At 42.2% G+C, this 27461-nt stretch overlaps 2 protein-coding genes across 3 annotated transcripts; one reads left to right on the top strand and one right to left on the bottom strand.

Moving 5' to 3' along the window:
• Positions 1-293: 293 nt before the first annotated feature.
• On the bottom strand, positions 294-25594 carry trim55b (tripartite motif containing 55b). 2 transcript variants are annotated; one of them, XM_054765151.1, is made up of 9 exons: positions 25364-25594; positions 24980-25149; positions 23699-23879; positions 23529-23624; positions 21785-22018; positions 21680-21702; positions 20985-21109; positions 20730-20915; positions 294-671 (listed from the first exon to the last, which is right to left on the bottom strand). In XM_054765151.1, exons 1-9 carry the CDS (start codon positions 25490-25492, stop codon positions 667-669), a joined length of 1149 nt encoding a protein of 382 aa, XP_054621126.1. In that variant the 5' UTR covers positions 25493-25594; the 3' UTR covers positions 294-666. The 2 variants fall into 2 exon arrangements, with proteins under 2 accessions (XP_054621126.1, XP_054621125.1); XM_054765150.1 differs by lacking the exon at positions 294-671 and having other exon boundaries at positions 19688-20915.
• Positions 18062-19526, top strand: crhb (corticotropin releasing hormone b). The gene is made up of 2 exons (XM_054765161.1): positions 18062-18496; positions 18640-19526. The coding sequence occupies exon 2, from the start codon at positions 18660-18662 to the stop codon at positions 19194-19196; it is 537 nt and encodes a 178-aa protein (XP_054621136.1). The 5' UTR covers positions 18062-18496; positions 18640-18659; the 3' UTR covers positions 19197-19526.
• Positions 25595-27461: the final 1867 nt, after the last annotated feature.

Below are 27461 nucleotides of genomic sequence, written 5' to 3'. Positions count from 1 at the left end.
GCAACCGGGGTGCTATTTTCATCCCCTTCTGCACTCATTTGAAGGAGGAGACGGATAAGGAGGATGAGGTCCTACAAACGAAGACATTGATGTTATTATTTTGGTCGGCAGTAATTACATTCATTGGCAGGCTTGCCATGTGAATGCTACCACAGTGACAGGCGCACAGATAAGGTCACAAGTGATGCTGTGTATGGAGATGCGAGGAGGAGGGGGTGGGTGTGCGTAATTGGTGGGCCAAAGTCCCTGATGTGATTTAAAAAGACCTATGAGGGCCTCTGTGACGTGGACGTATACGGTCTAAGACCTCCCAATTGAAACGATGCACACCACATCCTTCTGCTGCATGGCTTTTTTGCTGACTTTTTGATCCAGGGATGAGTCCAGCAAACAGGATTAGTTATCCAGGCGGGTTCTTTTATAGAATGGCTCACTTTTTTTGTGTGTGTGTGTCTCCACAATGTGCTTAAAAAAGTTCAACCATGACAGCTTTTCATGTTGAAATCCTCACAGGTTTCATGACTCCTTTCTTACAAAAGTGCCGTTGATCCTCTTTGGCAAGCTTTCACACAATTGGTGCATTTTTCTTCAGTGGCGAGCAGGGGTGTCCGAAGTGTGGCCTCGGGGGCCATTTGCGGGACGCGGCATGAAATATATATATTGGGGTCACGCTGAAAATAAAACATAAAAGACGATACGGTTGAAATTTGATGACAATATGCTCACAATTCAACTATAGTCCTCTTTGTAGACACAAAAACAAACAAAAAGCCCAATAAATTGTACAATAATCCCTTGTTTATCATTTTATATAATTTTTTGTCTTACTACATTTTCTCATAATTTTTTTCTATTTTTATTTTCATTTTCTAATTTTAAACAATTTTTTTTTCCATCCTCATTTAAGGACATTCATATTCTATCAGGCTCTGGTTTCTGATAAAATAATATATATTAAACAAAATAAAATTGTAAAAAAATGAATAAAATAAATAAATACATTATTTTTCATAATATTATATTTTCTCATTATTCATTTCCATTTTTATTTTCATTTTCTACTTTTACACAATTTCTTTCATCTATATTTATGGACATTCATCTTATTTTACTAAAAGGATGCATTTTTAAAAATGAAACAAAATAAAATCACAAATAAATGAATAAAATAAATACATAAATCATTTTTCGTATTATTTTTCTCATTATTCTTTTCAATTTTTTTTTTTAATTTTCTACTTTTAAAGGTTTTTTTTCCATCCTCATTTAAGGACATTCATATTCTTTCATGCTTTGGTTTCTAACTTTAAAGAATAAATGAATAAAATAAATTATTTTTCATATTATTATATTTTCTCATTTATTTCTATTTTTATTTTCATTTTCTACTTTTACACAATTTCTTTCATCTATATTTATGGACATTCATCTTATTTTACTAAAAGGATGCATTTTTTAAAATGAAACAAAATAAAATAACAAATAAATGAATCAAATAAATACATAAATCATTTTTCGTATTATTTTTCTCATTATTCAAATTTTCTACTTTTAAATGTTTTTTTCCATCCTCATTTAAAGTCATTCATATTCTTTCACGCTATGGTTTCTGACTTTAAAGAATAATTGAAACAAAATAAAATAACAAAAAATGAATAAAATAAATTATTTTTCATATTATTATATTTTCTCATGATTCATTTCCATTTTTATTTTCATTTTCTACTTTTACACAATTTCTTTCATCTATATTTAAGGACATTCATCTTATTTTACTATACGGATGCATTTTTTAAACATACGAGAATGTTTTGTCCTAAAATTGGACTGCTATTTCCATCTGTTCATCTCCAACGGGCCTCATGACGTGCGCTTTACAAGACTGTAAGGTGCACATACAGGTACGTCCAAAGAGTCATCAATGCATGATAGATGCCCTAAAATGATGCAGAGGGAACCTGAACATCCATCACTGTGTTAAATATCACACCTTCATGCGATTTCTCAATCAGTTGTCTCCAAGTGACCTCGGAGTTGCTCATGCAAAACTACGAACGATATCGTGAAAAAAAGAAACACCACCTGGCTGAGCAGCGAGCTGCGCGGGCTTAGGCACTCTTCTAGATTACATTGGCCACTTCCTGCTTCCACGTTGGGGGGGAAGCGCAGAGTTGGGCTGGCGTGACAGCTGAGGTCGGAGCCTTTATCGATCTAAAAACACTACTTTGGCAAGTATGTGCGCTGACTCCATAGAACGGCTACGGGGTCAAAGGTCGACGGCGTGTCTCTCCTGTATTGTGTGTATTGTGTGAGGAGCGTTGGTGTCTTTTGTGGCGGTAATGTGGTCAGTGGGTGCATTTAGGACGTAACGAGATGAGCCCAACGCGACGCTATTTTGCAGTTTTCAAACCCCCCCCTTTGCATCCGTACGGATAATAATAGCAAATATTTGTAGGGCGTGTGTCTTTAAAGCTGCTCTCAAGTGATTTTTGGTTCCCATAGAGGTGAACACTGCACACACATTATCCAAACATTCATTCAGCCCTCAGGTGGAGCCTGAGAAATCCCCTTTGAAGCCTCAGCGTACCTCCAATAATGGGGGGGTGGCTCGTACGTGAGGAGCATCCAGGGCACATTATTGATCCCCCCCTTTATTAGTCCGCAGCTGCACATTGGCGCATAATTAGACTGATACTGTTGCTTAATGAATGCGGACAGCCACTCATTCCTCAGGAGACGGGAGCGGGGTGGGGTGGGGTAAAGAATTTTTGGTCATTAGACATTATTTTGCGCTTAGTTATAAACATCGATGGGTTCGCATAAAAAAAAGTAGGAAATGGTGCAAATAAGTTTGGACAAATGGCAGGTGCCGCATTAAAATCTCTATTTTGGTTCATTTTATTTTCATGATTTTACTTGATTATTCATGTTTTATTTTATTTTGAACATGTTGCAACAATTGGAGAGCATTCAAATTTATTCCTTAAATATTTATTTATTTTTGTTTGATTTATATGATGAACTTTATTTTGCTTTTCTTATGTTTTAGTTGGCTTGATTTCTTATTTGTTGTCATAATTGCAAATTGTTTATGATTTAGTTGGATTTATTTTATTTGCATTGTCTTTTATTTCACTTGAATTATATTTTAATGTGTTTAATCATTCCAAAAAATATTTTCTGACACATTTTTTTTCCTAAAACGGGGGGTAACAAACTTTTTCCAACGAGGGCTGCAAACAAAAAAATTGAATGCTGGAGGCCTCTTTGAAATATTATTATTATTATTATTATTATTATTATTATTATTATTATTATTGTAAATATATGAAAGAAAGTAAACCCAATCAATAATATCTAATAATATAGTTATTTATGTGATTTATTTATGACTTTATTACATTTTTTAGACTATAAAAAAAATCTATAAAAATTGAGCTGCGGGCCGAAAATGGCCCCAGGGCCGCGCGATGGACACTGCTGTCCCAAAACATGTCAGTTTTCCACTAACTGCAATTTACATTTGTAAGAAATCCTACTAAATTGTCATGAAAATGGCCTCAAATGGACCCAAACACATGCAATGTGCTTTTAATTCAAAAGCATTTTTGAATCACTTTCTGAGGCGAAATGACAGCAGTTTTCGAAGACGAAGGAGGGGATTTTAGCCTGGAATTGCGCCTCTGCCGCGCTGATTAGACACTGGCAGACTGCGGGGAAGACAAAAAGAAATGTAATAGCAACACTGACATTCTGAGAAGTGACAAATTGGTCATTTCCGCTTGAGAAAATGTCAGAAGCGGGATGTACACTAATGTACCCCATGGAGCGAACTATTACCGGACTTTCATTCGCCTGTGCGGCCATTGTAGTCACCCTCCATCTGCAGCAGGTGTGATGATACGAGGGCAGCGTACCACACGTGGGGAATCGTGCCCCATTAGACTTGAGTGACTCCTGGTGGATCAGTCAATGTTGCTGAATGAGTCAGAGCAGGGGCGCTCATTAACAAAAGGGCAGAAGTCTACGGCGTGCGTGGTGCACTCAACCACAGGAAGGGGTGGGGCGGAGCAACGGTGGGGCTGTCACTTAACGCCAAGAGTTGAGCGTGTCGTCGGCATGCTAACCCCCTGCCTGAACACACCAGCCGTGATAGTGGGCCCCTCGAAGGCTGCTTTCAAACTACCTGCTCACAGTGATCCGTATCGCATTTTGCTAAGCCACACCCCCGAACCGGGGACGGGCCAATTACAGCACAACGCTGTTCAAGTTCTACCACACCAAATAGTCGTCATGAATAAGGTTGCAAATTAAGATGAAGAAACACTAGAACTTTTGGGACTCTACTCTAAAGATGCCAGTCAAAGATCCTCTATAGGACAGGAGCGCTCTGGTATTTTTAGGAAACTACTGCAAAAACACGAGTCAAAGATGTTCTCCCTAAGAACCGTCTGTGGTTTTTCAGGACCTAATGCAAAAATGCGAGTCGCTGATATTCCATATGACGGTATCAAAAACGCTGGTCAAAGATCCTCTTTACGTAGAACAGGAGTTTTTGCTGTTTTTAGGAATCTGCTGCAAAAACATTAGCGCAAGAAAGTAAACAATGAATATGAAGAAACACTATGTTAAGGCTTGTCAAAGATCTATATATATGACAGGAGTGCTTTGCTATTTTTGGGAATCTATACGAAAATGCAAATCAAAAATCCACGTTGTGACAAAAACCATCGGCTATTTTTAAGAACCTACCGCAAAAACCTACTGTTAAAGAGCACCCACAGGACAAGCATTGTCCGTGTTTTTTCTGGACCTCCTGCAAAAATGCCAGTCAAAGATCACCTTTATAACAGGAGTGCTTTTTCTCTTTTTAGGGACCTACTGCAAAAATGGAAGTCGCTGATCTTCCATGTGACAGCAGCACTCTGCTGCTTTTAAGGATCCACGGCAAAAACGCGAGTCAAAGATCCTCCGTACGTATAACAGGAGTTTTTAGGTATCTTCTGCAAAAACAGGGCAAGTAATAAAGACAAAAATGAAAAAGAAGAAGCACTATGTTAAGGCTAGTCACAGATCGTCTATATAACAGGAGTGCTTTGCTATTTTGGGGAATTTACTACACAAAATCCACTACACAACAGGAACCGGCTGCTGTTCTTGAGGACATTTTTTTTCAAAAAGACCTACTGCAAAAATAGTAGTCAGGGATCTTCGCTATGACAGCAGCACTCTGCTGCTTTTAAGGATCCACTGCAAAAACGCTCATCAAAGATGCTTTGTACGTGCAGTTTTTAGGAATCTTCTGCAAAAACATTAGTGCAAATAATAACGTCAAAAATGAAGATGAAGAAACACTATGTTAAGGCTTCTCAAAGATCTTCTATATAACAGGGGTGCTTTGCTCTTTTTGGGGATCTATACCAAAAATGCTTGTCAAAATACAGTATATGACAAAAACTGTCTGCTGTTTTTAAGGACCTACTGCAAAAACACCAGGAAAGATCACCCATGTGACAGGAACCATCTGTGTTTTTTTAGGACCTACTACAAAAATGCTCGTCAAAGATCATCTAAATAACAAGAGTGCTTTGCTACTACAAAAATGCATACTTTACATACAGTATAACAGGAGTTTTTGCTGCTTTTAGGAATCTTCTCCAAAAACATTACTGCAAATAATAAAGTCAAAAATTGAGACGAGGAAGTCCGATGTGAAGGCTCGTCAAAGATCTTGTATAAAACAGGAGTGCTTTGCTATTTTAAGGAACTGACCCCAAAGATGTTGGCCAAAAATACACTACTATATGACAAAAACCTGCTAACGCAAGTCAAAGATCGTCTATATGACAGGATTTACTTTTTTCAGGATCGCCTGCAAAAATGCTCGTCAAAGGTCATCTACGTGACAGGAGTGCTTTGCTGTTTTTAGGGAAAAACTCTGCTGCTTTTAACAATAGTTTTTTTTGTGCTGTTTTGAATTGGGCATCGAGGGCTGCAATGTAAATGCAGCCCAAAGTGACTCCTGTCATCCGGTTTGCTTTACCCCGCCAACACCCGCCCCCACAGACACTCACACACCGTCTAATCATTGGGCCGATTAAATGGCGGTCACGCACGGAGGCCGTCCCCCCTTTAGCCCGGCGTGATGCACAAATTCACCCGTGCGTCCCATCCGCTTGCTTGACAGTCGCCCCGTGCCATCCCCACAGGGAGGATGATCACGAGCTATAAATATTATGGACTGTATACGCCTATCCAGAGGCCCTCCAGCAACACGATGATGACTTTGATATGTAGATTAAAAATCCCCGCTACCTCACCCTCCGCCACTTGATGCCCCGGAGTTTGAGTGAAACACCTCAGATGAATTTCACCAGCGGCGTCATCAGGTGGAGAATACGCAAACACCCCAAGGCGTCAGACGACAAAGTCACTCAACTCTGAATGCAGTTTGGTCAGGTTTAGGCTTACAGTTGTGCCACTTCGGCATTAAATACGTGTGACATGTTGCCCAACAGTCGATCACGAGAACATTTGAAAAAATTGTGCCCTCACATCCCGCAGAGCGACCAACAGGCACGCATTTTGTCAAGTGAACACGCCCGTACGCCTCGCCGCGATCCAAGCAGCAACCCGCAAGCCCTGGTAAGGAGCCCGGTCCCCCAAACCCGGCCGGAGGTACACTAGTACACCGGCTCGCCTCGTACACCGACTCGCACTCCCGCGCTGGCAAAAAGGTCGAGCGAGAGAGGAAGGGAGTGACAGAGCGTATGCAGCTATGTGCCTGCGCCCACAACAGTAATTATTGGACGTTAATAGGGCTCAAAATCTGCATCGCTCACGCACTACACTGAGCCAACAAGCCAAATAAGAGCTCATGAAGCCGACGCCACAAGCCCAACCCCGACCAAGGGCCACAGAAGTAGGGGTGTAGGGGCACCAAAGTACTGCTAAGGGGCCATCTGCGGCCCGTGGCTCATTTGTCACTGCATCACTGCAGAAACAAAATAAAATTGTAAAAACTGCAATTTATATATTATAAAAATATAGCATTATTGAACATATATATAATTTTCTCTGCAGATATATAAATATATCTGGGGGGCCGCGGGTAGAGCTTACGCAGGTTTACAGCCGAGACCGGTGATCTTGGTCTCAAAAAGGTTGGTGACCACTGATCCATAACATAAAAATGATAAATAAAAATGTTCTAGTAACCCAAATTGTGACTAAATACAGTTTTCCTTAGGTGAAAAATCAGACTAAATTGACATGCAGCGTGTAAAATGATGCATATTTGTCACACCACAATTTCAAAGATGTACGGGGGTTTATACGGCTGACCGAACGTCCTGTTTTGTTTTTGCTTTTTCGTTCTTTTTAAGAAAGTGTTGAATATGTCCTGGTTTTCATTGTTTTTCATTGGACCATTAAATTGACGGGCATTAGGGCACTCTGCTCCATGTGACCTAATCCCTTTTTGAATGAGTCATTTTGCGCCATTATGCCTCAAAAAGCCAAAGAAATAGCAAAACGTATGCACAGAGTTAATCCTTTGACGCTTGCCCGGTTGAAGTCTCGTAAAATTGAGGCTGTCATGCACATCGGCGGTCCAAATTCCCTTTGGTTTGGTTACATTCCAAAAATGACCAAGCATTTGACCTCCAATTCCTGTGTCGTTCATACAATGTGTTCTTTTTGTCTTTTTGATGAACTGATTCATTGGATTTACATGACTTCTTAAGGGAAAAACTGATACGGTTGCAGGACTTTTCGGTTGGAGTCGGACCTCCTGGAACGGCTTCATCAAGATCTTGCGAGTATTATAGGAATGCTCAAAAGTACTGAAAGCAAAGTGCAGCTATTGAGGGGGAAAATTGCTAAAATTTGCTGAAAGTGAATTAGCAAAAAGGCGTATATATAACCAGAAAAGGACACACTATTTAATATTAGAACATTGTCATTTCTAAGAACCTGTTGACCTTCATGAATGTATGGAAGCTCGTGCTGCCTTCTTAGATCTCATGCCTGCGCACAAAAGAGATCAACCCCCTGCACCCTTGAGAAATGCAAAGAAGGGAACATCAATGAATTTTGGATCTCAGCATGGAAAGCACATTCCCACCTCCTTCAGCGCATCAAAGTCAAGAACTGCGTCCGTTCAACAGGCGCTTTCGGGCAGTGACGGCATCCAAAAGGAGGCGTTTATCTCTTTTGGAAGGCTGAGAGCATGACGGTGCTCGCTCACAGGTGTCTTTAATAAGAAACGTCCATGGACTCTTTGCTTGGTTCTACAAAAACTCACCAATGGATTCAACAAGGGGTGAGTGAGGAAATACTAACATTTCAACCTGAAGGGACCAACGCCCCATGGCCAATCAATGGACTGCAGTGTGGCGAGCTCCCCCCTTTTAGGTACCATACAACTGCAAAGAATTCGTTTTGGTACCCTTTAACCAAAACAAAGTGAGTCCAGAACTGGCCTGAGCTGAACTGTCCTGCTCGGCGTAAGCAAACGTGGCTTTAATGAGCAAAAATCAGATACTCGAGTGTTGCGTACAACAGCAGCCATTGATCCCTGCTCATAAAACATCCTTTTCACGTCAAGCTGTGAAAGTCACAATAAAAGACAAACATGGCGCCGTGCCCGGATGGAGCGGACGGAGCTACAGAGCACGACGTCCAGCATGGAGGACTTTCGTCAACACGCTGGCGACGGAGCCGAGGAAAAAACTTCTTCCAAGGAAGAAACCTGGATCCAGGAGATCCTTAAAAACAGCAGTACTGTACATGACTAAAAACAGGAAACTGCTCCTGTCACATAGAGCAGGGGAGTCCACACTTTTCCCAGCGAGGGCCACATAGTCAAATCTGAAAGGATGCAAGGGCCACTTTGATATTTTGCAAAGCAACACATGTACAGTAGATATGGTTATACTGTATATACTGTGTACGTACTTGTAGTTATAAATATATTTCAAGAAAAAAATACACCTCGGCTTTGTGATATACCGTAGGTGGAAAAGCACATTATTCGCATGAACTTTGCTCTTTGCTCGTTTCTTCGCATTTGTTTTTTTTCCCCTCCAAATATTTCAACTTTCTTCATAAATAATCTTTGTTTCTCATAATATTCCGACTTTTTTTTTTTTTAAACACATTTTTTTCTTTAATATTTCAAAACTACGCTGCTAAAATGACATTGTTTTTCCTCGTAATGTCGCATAATGTTTATTCTCATCAAATGTGGACTTTTGTCTCATCAGAACACGTCTTTTTCTCTTAATATTTTGACTATATTCTTGTAGAATTGCAGCGGTTTTTTCCATTTCAGTTTTTTTTCCCAACTATTTCAACTTTGTTCTTGTGAAAAATTGTTGATTTTTCCATTTTTTTCTTGTAGAATGGTATTTTTAGAAAGCGCCTCGGGCCAGTAATATACAGAATAGGATCTTTGACGACCTCTTCTGAAGCAGAACCTTATAAAAACAGCAGAACTCTTTTGTCATATTGAGAATCTTTGGCTATCATTTTTGCATGAGAGCCTTAAACACAGTCAAGCCCTCCTGTTATATACATCTTTGACGAGTACTTTTGCACCAAGTTCCTTAAAAAAACAGCACAGGGGTCCTCTCATATACAAGATAGGATCTTTGACTAGCTCTTTTGGAGTAGAACCTTAAAAACAGCAAAACGCTTCTGTCATATTGAGAATCTTTGGCTTGCATTCTTGCATAACCTGCTTAAAAACAGCAAAGCATTCCTGTTAAATGGATCTTTGACTGTGCTTTTGCAGCTGATTACTTCAAAAACCGCAGCAGGTTCCTGTCAGGTTCCTGCTCTTTTGTAGTAGATAGATCATTTCTGTCATATAGAAGATCTTGACTGCCACAATCCTGAAGAACAGCAAAGCGATCTTGGATATTTTTCGTTTTAATTGATACATTTGACTTTATTCAGGACTAAATCCTGATCTCTTCCAACTTCAACATGTCAGACGCTGTTATAAGGAGGGCCTTCTGATCTGGACATTCCCGCCGTGCCACTCTCCCATATTTACACTAGTTTGCCCGTAGTGTCAGCAGAGAGTAATGCAGAGCGACAGTCGCCCAACCTTGACGCCGCCGCCACCAACGATTCGCAACAGATAACAGATGTTGGGCGCATTTTTTTCTTTTTTTTTGGCCCCGATGTGGCACAGTGACTCAAAGTGTGTGAACCACCGCAGGCTGTTTACAATCTCCCCGTGTTCGCTCCTGCCCGTCATTGCCAATCAACTACGCCCACCCCGAGGCTCAGGGTTGCATCACAGGGCCGCATTTAGCGCCACTTATTATTGTTGTGAGCATACATGTAGCGAAAATGCTAAAGTGAGCACAGGCGAGAACTTTACGGCTCAGCGAGGAGTGGCCAACGTCTAAATCCCTCGTCTAATTACTCCTTACATAAGCATCTTGTGTAATTCACGCCTCGGCACGTCCGGAGCGGTCAAGGAGCTCCGGGGGGAAGCCCACCTGAGTTGCCGATTGCACACACAGCCCAGTGAACTGGACACAATTGACAAGGAGGAGGAATTAAATACAATACAACTAATTAGCAAACAGCCAGTACAGGCCAGTGATCATTCATCGAGATCTGGAGCAATCAATATACATTTGCTCTTGACATCTTAAACTTAACTCAGACTTGGCACTTGAAATGCGAATAAAAATGAACACTAACAAATTGGAGGTTTAATGGACATCATCAAAGAAAAAAAAATGTGGCGACGGAAACATTTTTAGGGGTAATTTGGTTAATATTAATAATACAAAGTATATCAAAATGTAGTGAAACTATTACAATGAAAAAACTACACACAAAAAAAAATAATTGTCCTTTACTTAAAAAACCTCAATTACATAAAAATAAAATGTATGTCTTTATGTAAACATTTAAAAAAAATGAGATGCTACATGATAAAGACCATTTAATATTTTATAAACTTCTATGACTGATAATAATAATAATAATAATAATAATAATAATAATAATAATAATAATAATAATAATAATAATAATAATAATATATAAAAATATATATAAATTTTATTAGTATTATAAAATGGGATGAATAATATTTTAAATAATAAAAAATGTAAAAAGTGTCCGACACATTGCAGCATTTTTACATTTTAAGTACATGTTTTGTTTTTTTAACTGAAAAGACAGGCCAAAAAAATGTAAACAAGAATCACCGCAGAGAGAGACATGCTAATGCAGTGGCAAATCCATGCATGTTATTCTGCCAGTTACTTTTGAGGAAAGCAAAGTTTGTGTCATATTAACAACACGTTGGCTATTTTAGGGTCGGGATGAAATTGCCGTCGTCCTTCACCGAGAATAACTCCACATCATGTTGCAGCATCACAGTGCAGGTGGAAAAAAAAAATGACAAAAAGGTCACTGCAGTTGCGTGGAAGACAACACGGATTTCGGTTTTGGACTGGAGCGATCATGACGTAAGAGTTTACACGACTGTACCTTTAAGGAAGATTACACACACCCTTTCGTGGCAACCATACAATATTTTGGGATATCTGAGAGGCTTTTTGTGAAAAGATTAGGAAGGTTTAGGAAGATTTGGGCAGGATGCGCTAAGCAGCTTAAACAAAATGATGAAAACTTGTCGGAACCGTTTCGGCATGAGTTAACATTAGAAAAACAATAACGATGACAGGACGGTAGCGACACCAGCCCTGAGGAAGGCGAAGACCAAAGAGCAGGTTTCGAGATGTTGTCACAGAGGACATGCAGGTGGAATAGGACTGACGGAGGAAGATGCAACAAACAGGACAAGACGGAAACACGTGACCTGCGATCGCAACCCTTAACAGGACAAGCCGAAAGAAGAAGAAAAAAGTTGCATTGAGATCACTGTGCAATGAAAGTCAACACCTGGTGGTATAGCTGCAACTACTTCTCACCCTGTTGGTAACTCCGGCTGAATCAAGCGTACCCCTGTTGATGGAGTCATTACATTAGTTTTATTTGACTCGCTCGCTAGAAGGATGCCCGGCTCTGGAGGCTTTTAAATCACACAGGCGGTCGTGTCGAATTAATCACTGGGAGTTCGGCTCGGCTCCCTCCAAGGTAATGCCACAATATGTTCATTAAATACATATTATCGCTGCCTTTACAAAACACTTTTTCCATGAGGCCCGCATACAGAAACGCTGAAGGATGAGGGTGACCACTCTGATACATTTTGCGCATTAAAAATGCTAAAATCATCATCAAATCAGTGTGGGTCAATATACTGTATGCTAAGCTAATCTGGAAAAAAACATCCTTAGCAATTAGTGTAATATCCAGTATATATTATTACTTTTAATAATAAATACCCCCCCTGCTTTACAAAGATATTAATGCTCATTTCTTGACTTTACTTAGCAACACGAGATAGGAGCAAAATATTAGAAACAGCTTGCATCATGATGCAGTGCACAATTTTCCTGAGTCTCAGCTTTGTTCCTTGTGAGTGGTTGCACATTGTTGCGTCTTATCATCCTCTCCTGTTGCTCGATATTCCCCGAGTGTTGCTGTCACTGATGTGCCCTTTCGTTTTTTTTGCAAGAAGGGAGCTCAAGCCAAAAAAACCAAAAAGAGGTAGGTTACGTATCCCCTTTTGAAATGTCCGTCTAATGAGCTTATTCTTTGCATTCTTTGCTTTCCCAAACGAGGAGGATGTGACCCCCGCGACTCTTTGTTTTCCTCATTAGACGAGTCTCACTCGCAACTTTCTGGAAAGCGTCTTCATCGGCGTTGTCATCAACTCTCTGCAGCTTCACTGACCTGCATCTTGTTTAATGCGCTGGAGGACATCCATTATGTTTGCTGTGGTGCTTATGCACATCACAAGATAGGAGGTTCATGCACATTTCAGGAGGCCTTCACATGCACAGGTTTAGTTGCTGTGAAGGATCACTTCTTATGTTTTCTGTTTTAAAAAAAAAAAAAAGGCAAAGCACTTGAAATAACAAGCGCCTTGTGAATTGACCCAAGTGGTCAGCGCTGTGTTGCTCCCGATAGATGAGCCTTCGTCTTATCACGCAGACTCGCCGTGTCCTCACGCTGAACCGTAACTTAGTGTGACTGCTAGCGTCTAAAAAGGGTTACATGCATGGTTGACGTGAGGAAGAGGGGGCAACACCGCCTGCGGTATTCTGACACTTGTCTCTCATTACGATTACGCCCCCCACCCCCACCCCGCTTGATAATCAGCTCTTCTTACAGTTTTTCCTTTGTCCTGCATCCTAACATCCCAAGTCCACCACGGACGGCTCTCATAGGACAAAAAACCCGGAGACAAGATAAAGAACCAAAAAAATTGCCCTTTTTGCCTCGATGATGGTTACAAGAAACGAGTGGGATTGGAAAACAAAAATATTTTTAAGGTCAGTGACGCTCGGGGGGGGAGGTATGGTGAGCCTACAATGCCTGTAGCAACAAATAAACTCATATTTCAAAACAATACTGGAATAGTTTGTCACTCTTGAGTGTCAAGCATATGCCAGAGCAGCAGGTGGCACTATAATCCCTAACTGTAAGGACATCTCAGCCAATCAGAAACCTGAAGAAAGTCATTTCCAGAAAAGACACAATACCAACAGTGGCAGAGTCGAGAAAAATGCAAAATGAAAGTCCTCATAAATGCACTGATAAGGAAGCGGAGTTACTGTCAAGCTATTAAGAGCTGGCTAAGACAACAGTCACCTAATCATGGGAACATTTCAGCCAATCGGAAGCCAGAAGAAAGTTATTTCTAGAAAAAGGTACATGAAGATGAATGTAAAGTCAAGGGAAAGGACGAACCATATAATATGGTGTGCAATGATAGCTAAACAAGCTCAACCAACAGCTGGCGCTGGAGCTTCGGGAAATTTCAGTCTATCAGAGGCCAGAAGAAAGTATTTTAAGTAAACGACAGTACAACCAGGGAAAGTTGAGGGACAAGGGGGGTGATATGTACTATGGATGGACCAGCGCATGCTACAGTACAATACATTACTCCAAAATTTCCATTTGAGCCAACGAGCAAGAAAAAAGTTGTTTCCTGTAAAGGCACAACACAATAATAGGGAACCATAGACTAAGTGTGGGCTGCTAAACTAGCATATACAACATAGAACAACACCAAATGCACGATAATACACTCAACAAACATGTTTAACACATCCCATCTTTCATGAGCTCCACTCAAAGATCACACGTGGCCACAATAAAAGGCCATTTCCAAAATGTGCTGTTTTACTCTACTGTCTGGGCGGCTGGTCTCTTGGTGGTGAGGTGCTGGATGTGGACGTGCCGAGCTGGTGTGGTTGGTTGTATGTGGCCTGCAGTTGTGAGACCGGTCGGATGCACCGCCAAATTCTCCGAAACGCCTTTGGAGACGGCTTATCGTAGAGAAATGAACATTCAATTCACGGGAAACAGCTCTGGTGGACATTCCCGCCGTCAGCATGCCTGTTGCACGCTCCCTCACCACTTGCAACATGTGTGCCATTGTGCTGTGTGACAAAACTGCACATTTTGGAGTGGCCTTTTATTGTGGCCAGCCTAAGGCACACCAGTGCAATAATGATTATGTCTAATCAGCGTCTTGATATGAGGATTTGGACAGATGTGGGAACAATATTTGAGAAATGGGCTTTTGCGTACGTACAAAAGGTTTTCAGATCTTTGAGTTCAGATCATGAAAGATGGGAGCAAAAACAAATGTGTCGCAGTTATATTTTTACTGGGTGTAAAATATATATTTTTAAATGTCATACGATACTCCAGCATGCCTTAAAGCAAATGGTTGAAAACACGGCAAACATGTTCAAAGCATTACAGTCCCAGTGGCGTATTGTTCCCGGATATAACCAATCATTGACTTGCACTGTTGCTTCATAGCAGGAAATCTAGCTCGGGATAGAACATGAAGTGCGAAGATAAGCCTTTAGAATTACATTCCTTCGTTTTCCAACATCGGCACGATAGGAGTAATGCCTTTAAAGCAGACCTGCACACATAGAGGCAGGCTTCTCCAATCTCTCCAATTTACATTTTAAGTGCATGACGGACAAGGAAAGCAGGTGCAGCCTATTTAGGGACACCTGAGTCCATTATATGGACGATGCACGTGAAATTTCCATGTTAGAAGTCTAGACCATTAAAGACCTTAAAAATAATTCCACTTTCGAATAATAGCTTGACTTGTCTGTCGTCACGGTGACAACAAATCACAAACATTACGACAGCAGCAAGTGAAGCCAATTGCTCCTCAATACTGCACAACTTTTAAACTCAAACACTCTCTGAATGCAAATTCAAACAGAGCACGCAACTCTTTATGTCACTGTTCTCCTTCTCTAGTCAATAAATGCCCAACGTTATTGGAGGTTGTTCGGATGGATTTGACAGGATTAATAGGATTAATATGGAGGGTCACCGATGGGGGAAAGGGTAACATTACGACAAATGTATTGTCTTGTTCATTTTGGGGTAAAGAGAAGTGCAACACGTACGCAGCAGTGTAGCTTGTTCAGGGGCGACATGCTTCAGCTGCATGCAACCTACCATCCACCCTGTTCAATATTTCAAATAGTCTTTAAATAAAATGGTCTTCACACAGAATTGATTAATACAATTTAAACACTGCGAGAATCCCTGAAAGACTGAAGAATCCTGCAAGACTGCGACGCTTGTTATGCTCATACTGCATAATCAATGAGTTGATCTCGCTATTTAGGCGAACGTTTGTTTGTTTTTTTTAAAGAAGGTGGCTGCCTTTTTGCTTCCTTTACAAATGTCACTTCTGTTAACGTCCCCGACGGTAAAGGTCAGCTCTCGCCTGTGTGACCGAGGTGTTTTCTAGATGGTAGCGCAGCCTGCTGTAAACCGAAAAGGACACCTGAGCAGGAGCGCTGAGGTCATGCCGTGCAGGTATGCATGGTGGCAATCAGCACCTGAACCAGGGACGTCACTAAGATTGAAAGACGGAGGGGTGGCGGGGTGGGGGCTTAGCCTCTAGGGGTGTGTCTAGGAAAAGTTTCATCGGGCCAACGTAGGCTTCATCGGTTAATTCAGTATCTGATGAGCATTTATCATGACTTGTTATCTGGATCACAAGACAATTCATAATAAAAAAGATACATTAGATCGCTATAACCCCATCTCCAACTGCCGGAGATTTGTGGGTACATTAGCCGGTCCGTGGGTCAAAAACGGTTGGGGACCGCTGCCGTAGCTGATTAAAAAGAGTTGCTCAAAGTCGAGTCGAGCCCCACCAGGGAGGGGAAAGGCTGTTGAATTATTTCGGAATCTCCCATTAGAAGGGCACGCTTTCAATCAGTACAATGCGTTGCCATGGATAACTTGTAGGAGCCTCATCCCAAAAAATCATCACCATGAGCAAGGGGTCATCAGCATAAGGTCAACATCCCCACTTCCCTCATTCATAATTTTTGTTTAATCGGATCTAATCGTGGCTCTAATTAAGGAAACAAAAGGGTGCAATCATTTAAGCCGAGTAATCTCTTCCGGTGTGTCGTCAGAGCAGGAGAGGATTTCTGATGGCCACTGATGGGACAGTGATTAGCAAAGGAGGCGACGTGTGTTGACCACGAGGTGTTTTCTATGTGTGTCAGCCGGCATGTGTTTCCTCATGATGGGACCTGACACCCACCACGACCCCCCTCCACCCACCCCCCGCAGCGACATCATAAACGCAAAGTCAATATGGAAAGACGCGTTAAACACGGATGCCATTTCCGTCACAATTTTTCCTTGATTGATGATGAGGACATTTTGACCCCGCTAGCATGTAATGTATGTCTGGGACCTACTTTCCCCTCCCAATGGCCTGGAGGCTGAAATGTAAGCACGGGAAGGAATCAAGGGGATGCATTTAACCTCACTGTGACAAATACGTGCCATGGAAAAGTGTCAGCATTAATAGAGAAGAGAAAGTAAGTGATCCAGCCTACACGGGTAATTGCCCCTTTTAATTGCACAGCACTTTAGTTGAAGCAAAGTGTGAAAACAGCTACTTTTTATCATCAACCTGCTTGGGATTCTAATGGCTCGTCTCATATTGGATGGAGCTTTCCATCTTGAAAGTGTGATTTGGCGGTGGGCCCTAGCCCGAGAGAGGGAAAGTGGCGGAGGTAGTGACGCGAGTACGTGCGGCAGCGGCAATGAATCACTCCGAGACAACGCTGCATCGCTCCCTTCCTGACTTGGATGCAGATGCACATTCATTCATTAAGTGGCAACACGAGGGGTCAACGGCTCAGGGAATATTTAGACATGACTGCGACACTGCCACCACATTAGGTCCACCTGCACAGTCTAATTTATGTGGAAAGTCTTTCCTGACACGGTCACGCCTAGTTTATTATTGTGGTTGTTAGGGGTGTCACATGACACGATGAGACACGATTGGCCCTGCGAGAATGAGACGAGACGAGATTGACAAGAAAGGAAAACATATAAAGTATGTATGACAATATATTGAAATCGAATTTAATTTGTACTATGTCACTTTGCATTGCTCCTCATGAGGCTACACTCTCCTGCACTCTGTGTGTATGCTACGAGCCCCGCCTCCACCCACCGAGACATGCCATTGTTCTGGGGAACAAACGCGCCAAGGTGCTGAAACCAATGCACAGAGTGAACTCTCTTCCTGCCTGTTTGGAGACGAGGAACAAAGACACGCATGGGCATGGCAATATATCGAGGCCGGCAAAATTGTCAAGTTCATTTTCATTTATTGTGTGACTAATTAATTAATTTATTATTGGTGTAGTGCCCACAAGACAGTTTTTTTTCTGAACGAAAAATCTTGACATGTTTGACATGACATGATCTTTCCAGATCTTGCGACACCCCTAGTGGCTGTAGTTTACTGTGCACTGTGTTAATTTCAATTACTTTCATTTTCAAGGGAAAGTGTGTTTTGTGTGTTGCCAATATAGAGCCACCTGCAGAGTGACCACAAGATTACAATATGATGCAGCACAGTTGCACACGACTGCAAACGCCAATAATAAACATATTCATGTAATACTTCTAAGGTATGATACAACTAGATACTAGAGGGATACTTTTTTGCACATGTGGGTCCTTTTCTGATTTCATTCAAGTGAAAATGCCAGCAGGTGTGGCCGCACACTCACTCACTCTCACACACACACACACACGCACACACTCATATGACTCATCTCGTCCAAACTAAAGCACTTTGTCAGTGAAAAGGGGGGTGGTAACGCGCAGACTCAATGTGGCTCGACTTGTAGTGAGGTAGGTGGGCTCTATATATATATATAAGTCCACTCTGTATCTTGTCTTGAAGTAACTATATGCACTTGGTTCGACTTAAAAAAAAAGAAGAAGGGAGGACAGCATCTTCACAAAAAATACACCTGGAAACCCACATCGCTGCATTTGGACCTCCTAAGCACTGAAGGTAAATACGTTTTCGTGTTTTCTTCCTACGTTGGTTCAAGTTTTAGTGACACTTAAAACAGACAAAACTGCAACATTTTTCGGTACAAAATCCACATGACGCATCACCGACAACTTTTTCTTTTTTTTTTTTATCTCCTCCAGATTCTTGTTCACATCCTGACATGAAGCTCAATTTCTTTGGTACCATTGTGATTCTGCTCGTTGCCTTCCTACCGCGCTACGAATGTCGGGCTGTTGAGAGCCCCGGCGGAGTTCTGCGCATCCCCGCTGCCCAAAGCCCGAACTCCCAGCAGGAGCAGCAGCAGCAGCACAGGTCGCCCTCGGGTCCCATCCTGGAGCGCCTCGGTGAGGAGTACTTCATCCGTCTGGGCAACGGGGACTCAAACTCTTTCCCCCCCTCGTCCATGTACCCCCTCGGCGCCGGTGGCCTCCTTAACAGGGCGCTGCAGCTCCAGCTCACTCGGCGGCTTTTGCAAGGCAAAGTTGGCAACATACGGGCGCTCATCGGCGGCTTCCCGGACCGCAAAGATGACGACTTCGACGACTCCGTGGAACGGGGACGCAGGTCCGAGGACCCGCCCATCTCCCTGGACCTGACCTTCCACCTGCTGCGGGAGATGATGGAGATGTCCAAGGCGGAACAGATGGCGCAGCAAGCCCAAAACAACAGAAGAATGATGGAGCTCTTCGGGAAGTGAGGACCAAAGACCCTTCCACCCTTAAATCCCTTTTATTTAGTTATGATATTAGATTATGATTTTTTTGCATTTGTACCATCAGCACAAAACCATGCTCTGTACAATATCGTGCTGCTTTATCACTCTATTATTTATAGCTTTGACCTCAAATTAGAACATGGAGGGACTTAAAAACTATCCGATTGTACCTTGCCATGTTTGAAAATTATAAATATATTGACAACTTTTGGTTCAATATGACATTATGATGCATCCTTGGAAAAAATGTTGCTTTTCTTCGCTGTATTTATGACATTTATGTTTGTTAATAAACTGATGTGCAAGCAGTCATTCAACATCTTATATCTATATATTTTTAATAAAAAAAAAAACAACTAAAAGCTTGGCTTACATTTCTCTGTGGAAATATTTACACGCTGCCTAGTAATTAATAATAGTAAACTCCATCGCTAACATTTGTAGACATTTAATGGTAAATATGGTGAGGCTGTTTAGTTTAACAACACAGTGAAGCTCTCTTGCCCACACAGATATTAAATAATAGAGCCAAGCCGTGGGTTAACACTGAGGCGGACCATCCAGAACAAAAACAAGGTATCCTACATACATCTAAACTGTGAAAGCTTTTTTTTTTTAAAGTGACAAGATGCTGAAATGGACCACTGAGTGCTAATGAGGATGATATTGATACACTGTGTGTGATGGTGATCCTTGACGGACAGTGTCTGCACAGCCCAAACAAAAGCAGTGAGTCATCGTCTTATGTTATAAGCTCAGTGCTGCATTCAGTGATGCTCAAGCTCAATGAGTGACCGTCGTTTGTGGTAATTAGACAAGACTCATCACCCCGCCTCTCGCTCGAAGTCAGCTGGGATAGGGTCCAGCATACCCGTGACCCTAGTGAGGACAAGTGGCATAGAAGATGGATGGATGGAGACAAGACTCATCACATAAAAGGTGAATATGAGGCGTCCTAATGAAACAACTAATCAATCAAGCTGTGTGCTGGTCTCCCAGTTTTCATTCTAAAGACATTTGGACTTTTCTAAAAAGTTTGAGGGTAAAGAGTTTGGGGAAGCCTTGGTGTGGAAAAGCCCCATCAAACACATATGGGATGAACGAGAAAAGGGATGGTGAGCCAGGTCCAACATCATCGACTGGCAGAAGGTTTTGCCAGAAGAGCAGCGGCTGTTATCGCAACGTTTTTTTGACTTCCTTTACAGCCAGGTGTCCCTATACTTTTGTCCATAGCATGTGAAGGTGTTGGTACGCTTCAAATTATGTACACAATTACAATAAAGTAAGTATTATGAAGTATACATTGAACTTTTGTTCATCTACTGAAGTGCTTTTACAATTCATTTTAATAACATGAGGGTAGTATACTCAAATGTCACAGGGGTCTGTTTATATTATGGATTACTTAAGTACTTATTTAAGTAGTACAAAATCAGCACAGAAAAGTCAAAGTTCAGTCTCTGTCTTTCTTCAGGGTCTACCCAAAAAAGGTACCCCAAAAGTATCCCTACTGACCTGCTGGCAGTGAGCTGGACACCGTACTTTTGGCCGCAGCAGGGGCGGAAGTTGTCTGCGGCGGGGCGGGAGTAATCGGAGAAGGGGCGGCTGAGGCGGGTGCAGCGTCGCTTCCCGTGGCCGAGGGCACCGCCGCCTCTCCTTGCCTGGCCTCCTCATCGTCGTCGTCCTCCTCCTCCTCGTCCTCTGTAGAAGAAGAGCTGTCAGAGAGCTGAGCTGTAAATTTGTTACGTCGCAACCTAGTCGTATAGCCACCTTGGATGAAGTCGATGCTGCGCAACGCCTTGCGCTCCCTCCGGAAGTCGGCGGTGAAGTGATCCATGTTCTCGTAGCCGCGCTCCACTTTGTCCAGATGTGATGTGCTGCCTGCTTCTGCAAGCCTGTGTGCAAAAGGGAACACCATTCAGATTGTTGTCTGAGCAATGCTATCTTGACCGTACTGTAAATCCTTCAATTAACGCCTCTTTTCAATTAACCTCTGTGTCTCCTGTACTCATCAGGTTGTGGTCGACATGAGCAAATAATTGCCAGGATCTCTAATTAACGCCAGGTCAAAAAACACTGGCATTAACAGCTGTAGCAGTAGGCTACCTCCTGATGGAGATTTATTAATTCTACAAGATGTCAGTAGCTGTATCTACCTCTGCATGCACTTTAAAATGTTGCCTGCAGCGGTTGGCGTGAAACTCGAGCGTGTTACACTTACTGTACTGTTGTTTACAATGAGCTGATAAGCGGGATTAATGCTGGCCAAGCACTTTTTACTCCTTTCCACTATTAAATATACATCAATTATGTTAATGTTATAATGTTATATGTATAATGTTATACATATAACATTGGTTCTGTTTCTGCTGTGCTGTCCAATACCTTTTTCTTTCCACTTTCTCATGCACTCCAAATCATTATTTAAGTATTAAGCACCCTGGCACATAAGCAAGTATACTTACTTTTTGAGAAGAGGTTTTGTGCTCTAAAAGAGACAAGAGAAAGAGTCCTGTTAGTTCCCCGTTAAAAAATAGATGATGTTATGAGTTTCCATGGTGTGAACCAACCTGCAGGAACACAGCCATTTCCTGCTCCTCCATAGTCTGGATCCCCATTTCCACGATCTTACAGCTCTCCTCCAGGTGGTCCCCGTACTTCCTGGTCAGACCCCGGATGTAGTTGACCTTCTCCTCCTGTTCGGCGGTCACCTTCAGACTCATCTCCCTCTTCTTCTCCTCCAGGATGGCGTACAGATGGTCAAACTTCTCACACACCAGGTTCTTCTGCCGCCGACTGTTCTCCTTCGGCAGAAATGAGTGACAGCAACATTTTAGTAAGACATGGTAGAATGCACAGTTATATTTTTGTACCCGCTTTGATTCGAAATACTAACTTTCACCTCACATTAACATAATGCCACACTGTAAAGATTTGCTGTAAATTTACGGCAGGATTTCAACATTTATCTTTTGGTCATTCAGCTTCTTATGGTTCATATATCAGAGACTACTAAGGTCTGATTCTTCCTGCAAATGTAAGTTTCCTTTTTAAAAACACACACACGCATTACGCTGTATATTATATATATATATATACACAAATGCGATGCTTTATGTTTGGCTTTTTATGCTCTAGAGATGTGCCACTGCAGCTGATATCGAAGGGACAATGTCTATCCTTGCATCTCCTCGTCTAATACTGTTTAGTATGTTTACATTATTAGATAGATGGATGATATGATCGGAAAGTCAATACTGCCGACTTCCCACTGAGTGTTTTTGAATGAAATGATCTGAAACAACGCACGTAGAGACACATTTCGAGGAACTGATTTGCTGCAAACCATTTTCACCATTCAACACAATTCCTTTTCATTTAAGTTTCAGATGAAACCACGGGAAACAGGCTTCAACACTGGCTGGCCTTGAGGGCAACATTATTGAGAGGAACCAACCCACATTCTCAGCAGAGATTGCTACACTGTTTTCTACCTTTTAAGTCTTCAATCTGCAGTACCAAGATGAGGCCAAGGTAATATTCTTTGTCTTGTCTTTTCAAGGACACGCTATGGGACACAAAATCACAAAATATCACAATATCCAAAGAAACACGATCATTTTTCAGGTCCCTCATCGGGATAAACCCTGAGCGAGGCACCGAGGCTGGACGGGGGAGATGAAAATAAAAAAAAAAAAAAAGTAAATCCACGTGTAGTCACTTTGCTGAGGCGACTCACAGATTTTCAGTGGCACTTCATCGAAGAAGTCAGACTCCAGAGACGTGCAAACACTGAACACTGACTGAAAACAGTGTTTGCAATGACTGCACTAACGTTAATCTGTTATGTTATGATCATAATGTGTTGACAGCAATATGTTACTGATATGCCCTACTATTGTACTATTTCTGGCATTTTTGAGAGTCTTTGGATTTCAGACCTTATTTACCTTCAAATTTATGGAAATATTGATCGATTAACAGTTCAAATTCTGAGCATCCACTGCATTAGAATGCTGTGAAGGCTGGCGAGTAGTGTTGTACTTATCCTACAGTATGATTCCCTATTTAAAAACCTTGTGATAATATGTTAGCCGGTGCTTGGGGCTGGAGTGATGCACACTGCGCTTGTGCATGCCTTGTGTGTCCATCAGTGGGCCTGAGGCAGAATAACACCGTCTAGTAAAAGACAATGTAGGTGCAACTCAAGCTAAAAAAAAAAAAGGGGAAGGAGGCGAGCCAGACTATATATGAACATTGCTGGGAGTGTGTGCTTGTACGTTGGTATACTTGCTTCCTGTGCGGGACACTGACCTCTATGGCACGACAAGCCTCCTCCAGCTGACTGATGATACCTTGCAACCTGTCGTTGTTACCCAGCATCATGGCGATGCCATCGTTCAGCTCCGTCTAGGGGAGATACAATGTATTTCTTATCGGTTCGTGGAGGTGGCCCTGTTTGTTTGTGTTTTTTAAGGCCTGACCTTCTTGGTCTGGTAAATGCTGCTGATGGGCTCCACCTGACAGTCTTTGTGGACTCCGAAGACCTTACACATGGAGCAGGTGGGTACATTATGGGTCATGCAGTAAATGTTGATCTTCTCTTCTTTGTGAACGTCACACATGGGCGTCGCTGCTTCCTTTCGCTCAGGAGCTGGTGTGCTGCTGTTGGAGAGAGAGAGAGAGAGAGGAGGGTACATTGATGGGTTGAACCATGTCACTTTGATAATGTCAAAGGTTCACATTGCTGTCGTGTATTGATGAGCCATCAGTCTTGCCATATACCTAGAATGTAAGCAGTGGAATTAAACACTCACATGCAGTAAACTGACTGACTAAACAGGGTTTCGCAGACTTTATCAGCTCAAAACCAACATTTGGTTTCCCCCTGGTTCCCAGACGTGCTAAAACACATTATTATCAGCATAAAATAGTACATAAACTAGTGATAAACAACAAAAGCGCTTTGACAAAAAAAGTTGTGTAGCAGTTTGATGATCAATTAAATAGTATTTTCCTCCTGACCAACAAAAATTGGCCCTGAGATCCCTTTACGGTGCTGACCCTCAATTTGGGAAACCCTGTCCTAATAGTCCCTAAAATATTGAATCATATTATATAAAATATGTTTATAAGTAAGCAATAACAAACAGAAACAAATGAGTCAAATGTAGAGGATCAGTTGAATTTAAGAACACGAATGGTCCAAAATGTGACAAACAAACTGAAACTATAGAATGGCACCTGTAAAGCCCCTGAGATTGTACAATTTAGACCATAATTTAAAGTACACGTTGCCTGTGTCAGGATTCACCATTGAATGTACCTTTTTTTTGGACAGATTTTCATATTAGAATCTGAATGGTGAAAAATGAGACATATCAACGACAGCGGCACCTGTAAAGCCTTTAAGATCATATCATTTAGACGTTTACCACAATTTTTGGGCACAATACACCTCTAAGAGTTCAAACTCTCTCGCAAAATCAATTTGATGAGCAATGAATGAACTTCCTCTTTTACGACACTTATTTTAAAATAAGGACGACCTTCAACCACTTCATGAAGTAAGCTGACTTGCATTCAGAGCAGAAAAAAAATGTCGTCACTTGTCATGAAAGTTTAAGGTTAACTTCTTTTTACACTTGTGTTACTCGTAAGAATCTTACTGCCGAGGTTTATGACAGCAGGTTGACCCTGGAAAAGTCTATTTCCCTTTATTATTCCCTTATCTTTTCATTCTCTGTGCGTCTTTTCCTGCTTACCTGCTGGACTCCTGCTTGAACATGTCGATAATATTCTCCACCAGTAGGTTCCGCTGCAGTCCGTAAACGCCATGGCGGTCCAGAACCACCTCGTGTCTGCATGACGGACATCGGAAGCGTCCTCCAGATGCCAAAGAGCCACTCCTTGTCGGGAGGTATGGGTTTGAGGCCTGTAAACGGTCCACAATCGAGCCTTGGAGATAGTAGGATTTGGTCCAGGGTTGATTTTCTGACCTATTCGCCCTACACCAAAAACTACCAAAGTGTAGGGCATACTCAAGGTTCCATTGACATTAACAGCCTGGCTTGAGGTGCTAGTGTTAAGTAATAGTGTTCTGGCTGTTGATATGTATCTGCAGTGATAATAAATAGCTTGTTTCTTACCTGGAAGACGTCATTGGCACATCTTCTGCAGAGGTTGTGCTGGCAGGGCAGGATAACCACAGGCTTTGTAAACATCTCCAGGCATATAGGGCATATGAGCTGTTTCTCCAAGCTCTCCATGGTGGTCATTCTCACAGCAGCCTTTAGAAGAGAAAAAATGTGTCCAAACAAACAGCACACTACAGCTGGTAAATTAAGAAAAGCTGTATTCTGAAATCTACATTAGGCCGAAAGGCCCTGTGGCGTTTGTCGGTGCGGGTGTGTGCTCCTATCTTACTGTCATGCTGTTTTTAGCAGCTACTGCACTCACGTCAGTGCCATTTTTACCTTGCCCATATTTGAAACTGTGCTGGGAAGTGGTCAACAGCTGCTACTGCCAACAGTCTCCCCTTTATTTTACATGGCTATATGGCTTCATTTGGCTGTCTGTTGTGTTAGCAAAAGCATGAATACAAATAAAATTTGCCACCAGCAATATCAAGGGGTTGGCAGCTGCCTTCACAACAAAAGAGCTTGCAGTTCAGCATGTCGCTTGTGACATGCTTGTGATAGCTTTCAAATGCTAAAAAAAAAACAACAAGCTAGCGAATTATGTGGCACTTTTACGCCAGCTGGCCCTCAGAAAAAATATATAGCGCCCATATATAGACAGATGTTGGTGCGCGTCTGTATAAACTTTATAACGCCACTTACAGCAAAATTTTTCCGCTGCAAGGCGAGCGTTAGCTTCGATGGCTAAATGCTAACGCTCGTCTCACACAGTTAGTACTAATAAGGTAACCTTCGCTCGCCAATTTAACCCTCTAAACACAACATAAACAAACCTTGTATGCTTGGAAACGTGAGTTATGCGTCTTATGAAGTTTTACTCAACTGTCAAAACTAGCACGTGAGTACAGCCTGTTACAATGACGTAGCAAGTTTGGACACCAAGTTGTCAAAAAGGCAGTACTGTACAGCAGGGATCCCCAACCCCCGGGCCGCGGCCCGGTACCGGGCCGTGGGTCATTTGTTACCGGGCCGCACAGAAAGAAAAAATAATTTCCATTATTTCATTTTTATGTTTTATTTTGAAAAGTGGCCGGATTCTCTCTGTTACATCCGTCTCACTTGACGCATGTCCATTGTACGTGTGCTAACTTTCTCTAGCCGCACAGATAGACCACTACTGTATTTTTACCATTTTTCTTTCACCTCATATTTGGTCTCAAATGCTGATACTATGTGGGAATGCATAAAGGTAAGTTTTGATGACTTATTGAGTGCTAATGTCCACATTTGTCTCAAGTTAATTCATGCTAGCGCACTGCCTTTTACCACACACATCAAACAGCGATGGAATAATCTTTCTGGAAACACTTGGCTGGAACTTGAACTGGTGGATGGTGGGTCGGCACTCATTTTGTGCTTTTAATTTGATGTTATTCATGTCTTAGTTTTACACAATACATAATCAATAAGATAAATTAGATCGCTATAATGTACGCTGCTGGAGGTCTTGTTCTTCAACAGAGACGACGACGGATGGCCACGAGTACGTCTCCAACCGCCTGTTGATTCAAGCGTCATGATGGCTCTGGGGATCAGAGGCGTTGCTTGCCACCAGGCAAGCCAGGCAAGTGCTTGCGGCCCCAGCCCAGGTGGGAACCCCTTGGGCTGAAATGATTACCATAATGCTGATGAACACTGGTTTGAGGGGCCCTCTGTGAAGTTTTGCCAAGTTAGGACACTGAGAATGATGAGCTGGTTTGTTTTCCAGCGGAGCTGCCTGCTGGAGACGTGGTTGTACCACCACACACCTTCACCCGAGCAGCCGTGGTCATGCAGAGTGGCCAGGTCTCGGGCCAATAACGGAACATTGGCAGGACGGCGGCATTGTAGACCTGGAGCTTGGTGTGGCAGATGATGTCAGAACGTCTCCATAGTGGTCTTCAGTGGCTTTTCATGACAACAGCAGCCAGTCCTTGCCATCTGTTCACCTCGGGCAGGATGACTTCTGAGCCCAGGTAAACAACCGACGAGACACAGTCCACACGCTCGGAGCCGAAGACAATGGGGGGTGGATCGGGACCATGGTTTAGTCTTGGGCCAACTGGCA

The sequence above is a fragment of the Dunckerocampus dactyliophorus genome, chromosome 21 (genome assembly GCF_027744805.1).
Source record: "Dunckerocampus dactyliophorus isolate RoL2022-P2 chromosome 21, RoL_Ddac_1.1, whole genome shotgun sequence".
NCBI classification, from domain to species: Eukaryota; Metazoa; Chordata; class Actinopteri; order Syngnathiformes; family Syngnathidae; genus Dunckerocampus; species Dunckerocampus dactyliophorus.
The sequence above is the reverse complement of the archived record's forward strand: the minus strand, read 5'-3'. Positions and strand labels throughout refer to the sequence as shown.

Coding starts and splice junctions, on each gene's coding strand:
- crhb (XM_054765161.1), top strand. CDS start 18,660: ATGAAGCTCAATTTCTTTGGTACCATTGTGATTCTGCTCGTTGCCTTC.
- trim55b (XM_054765150.1), bottom strand. CDS start 25,492: ATGACCACCATGGAGAGCTTGGAGAAACAGCTCATATGCCCTATATGC. Junction 25,150..25,363: donor GTGCCAATGACGTCTTCCAG/GTAAGAAACAAG, acceptor GACCGTTTACAG/GCCTCAAACCCATACCTCCC. Junction 23,625..23,698: donor GCATTTACCAGACCAAGAAG/GTCAGGCCTTAA, acceptor TATCTCCCCTAG/ACGGAGCTGAACGATGGCAT.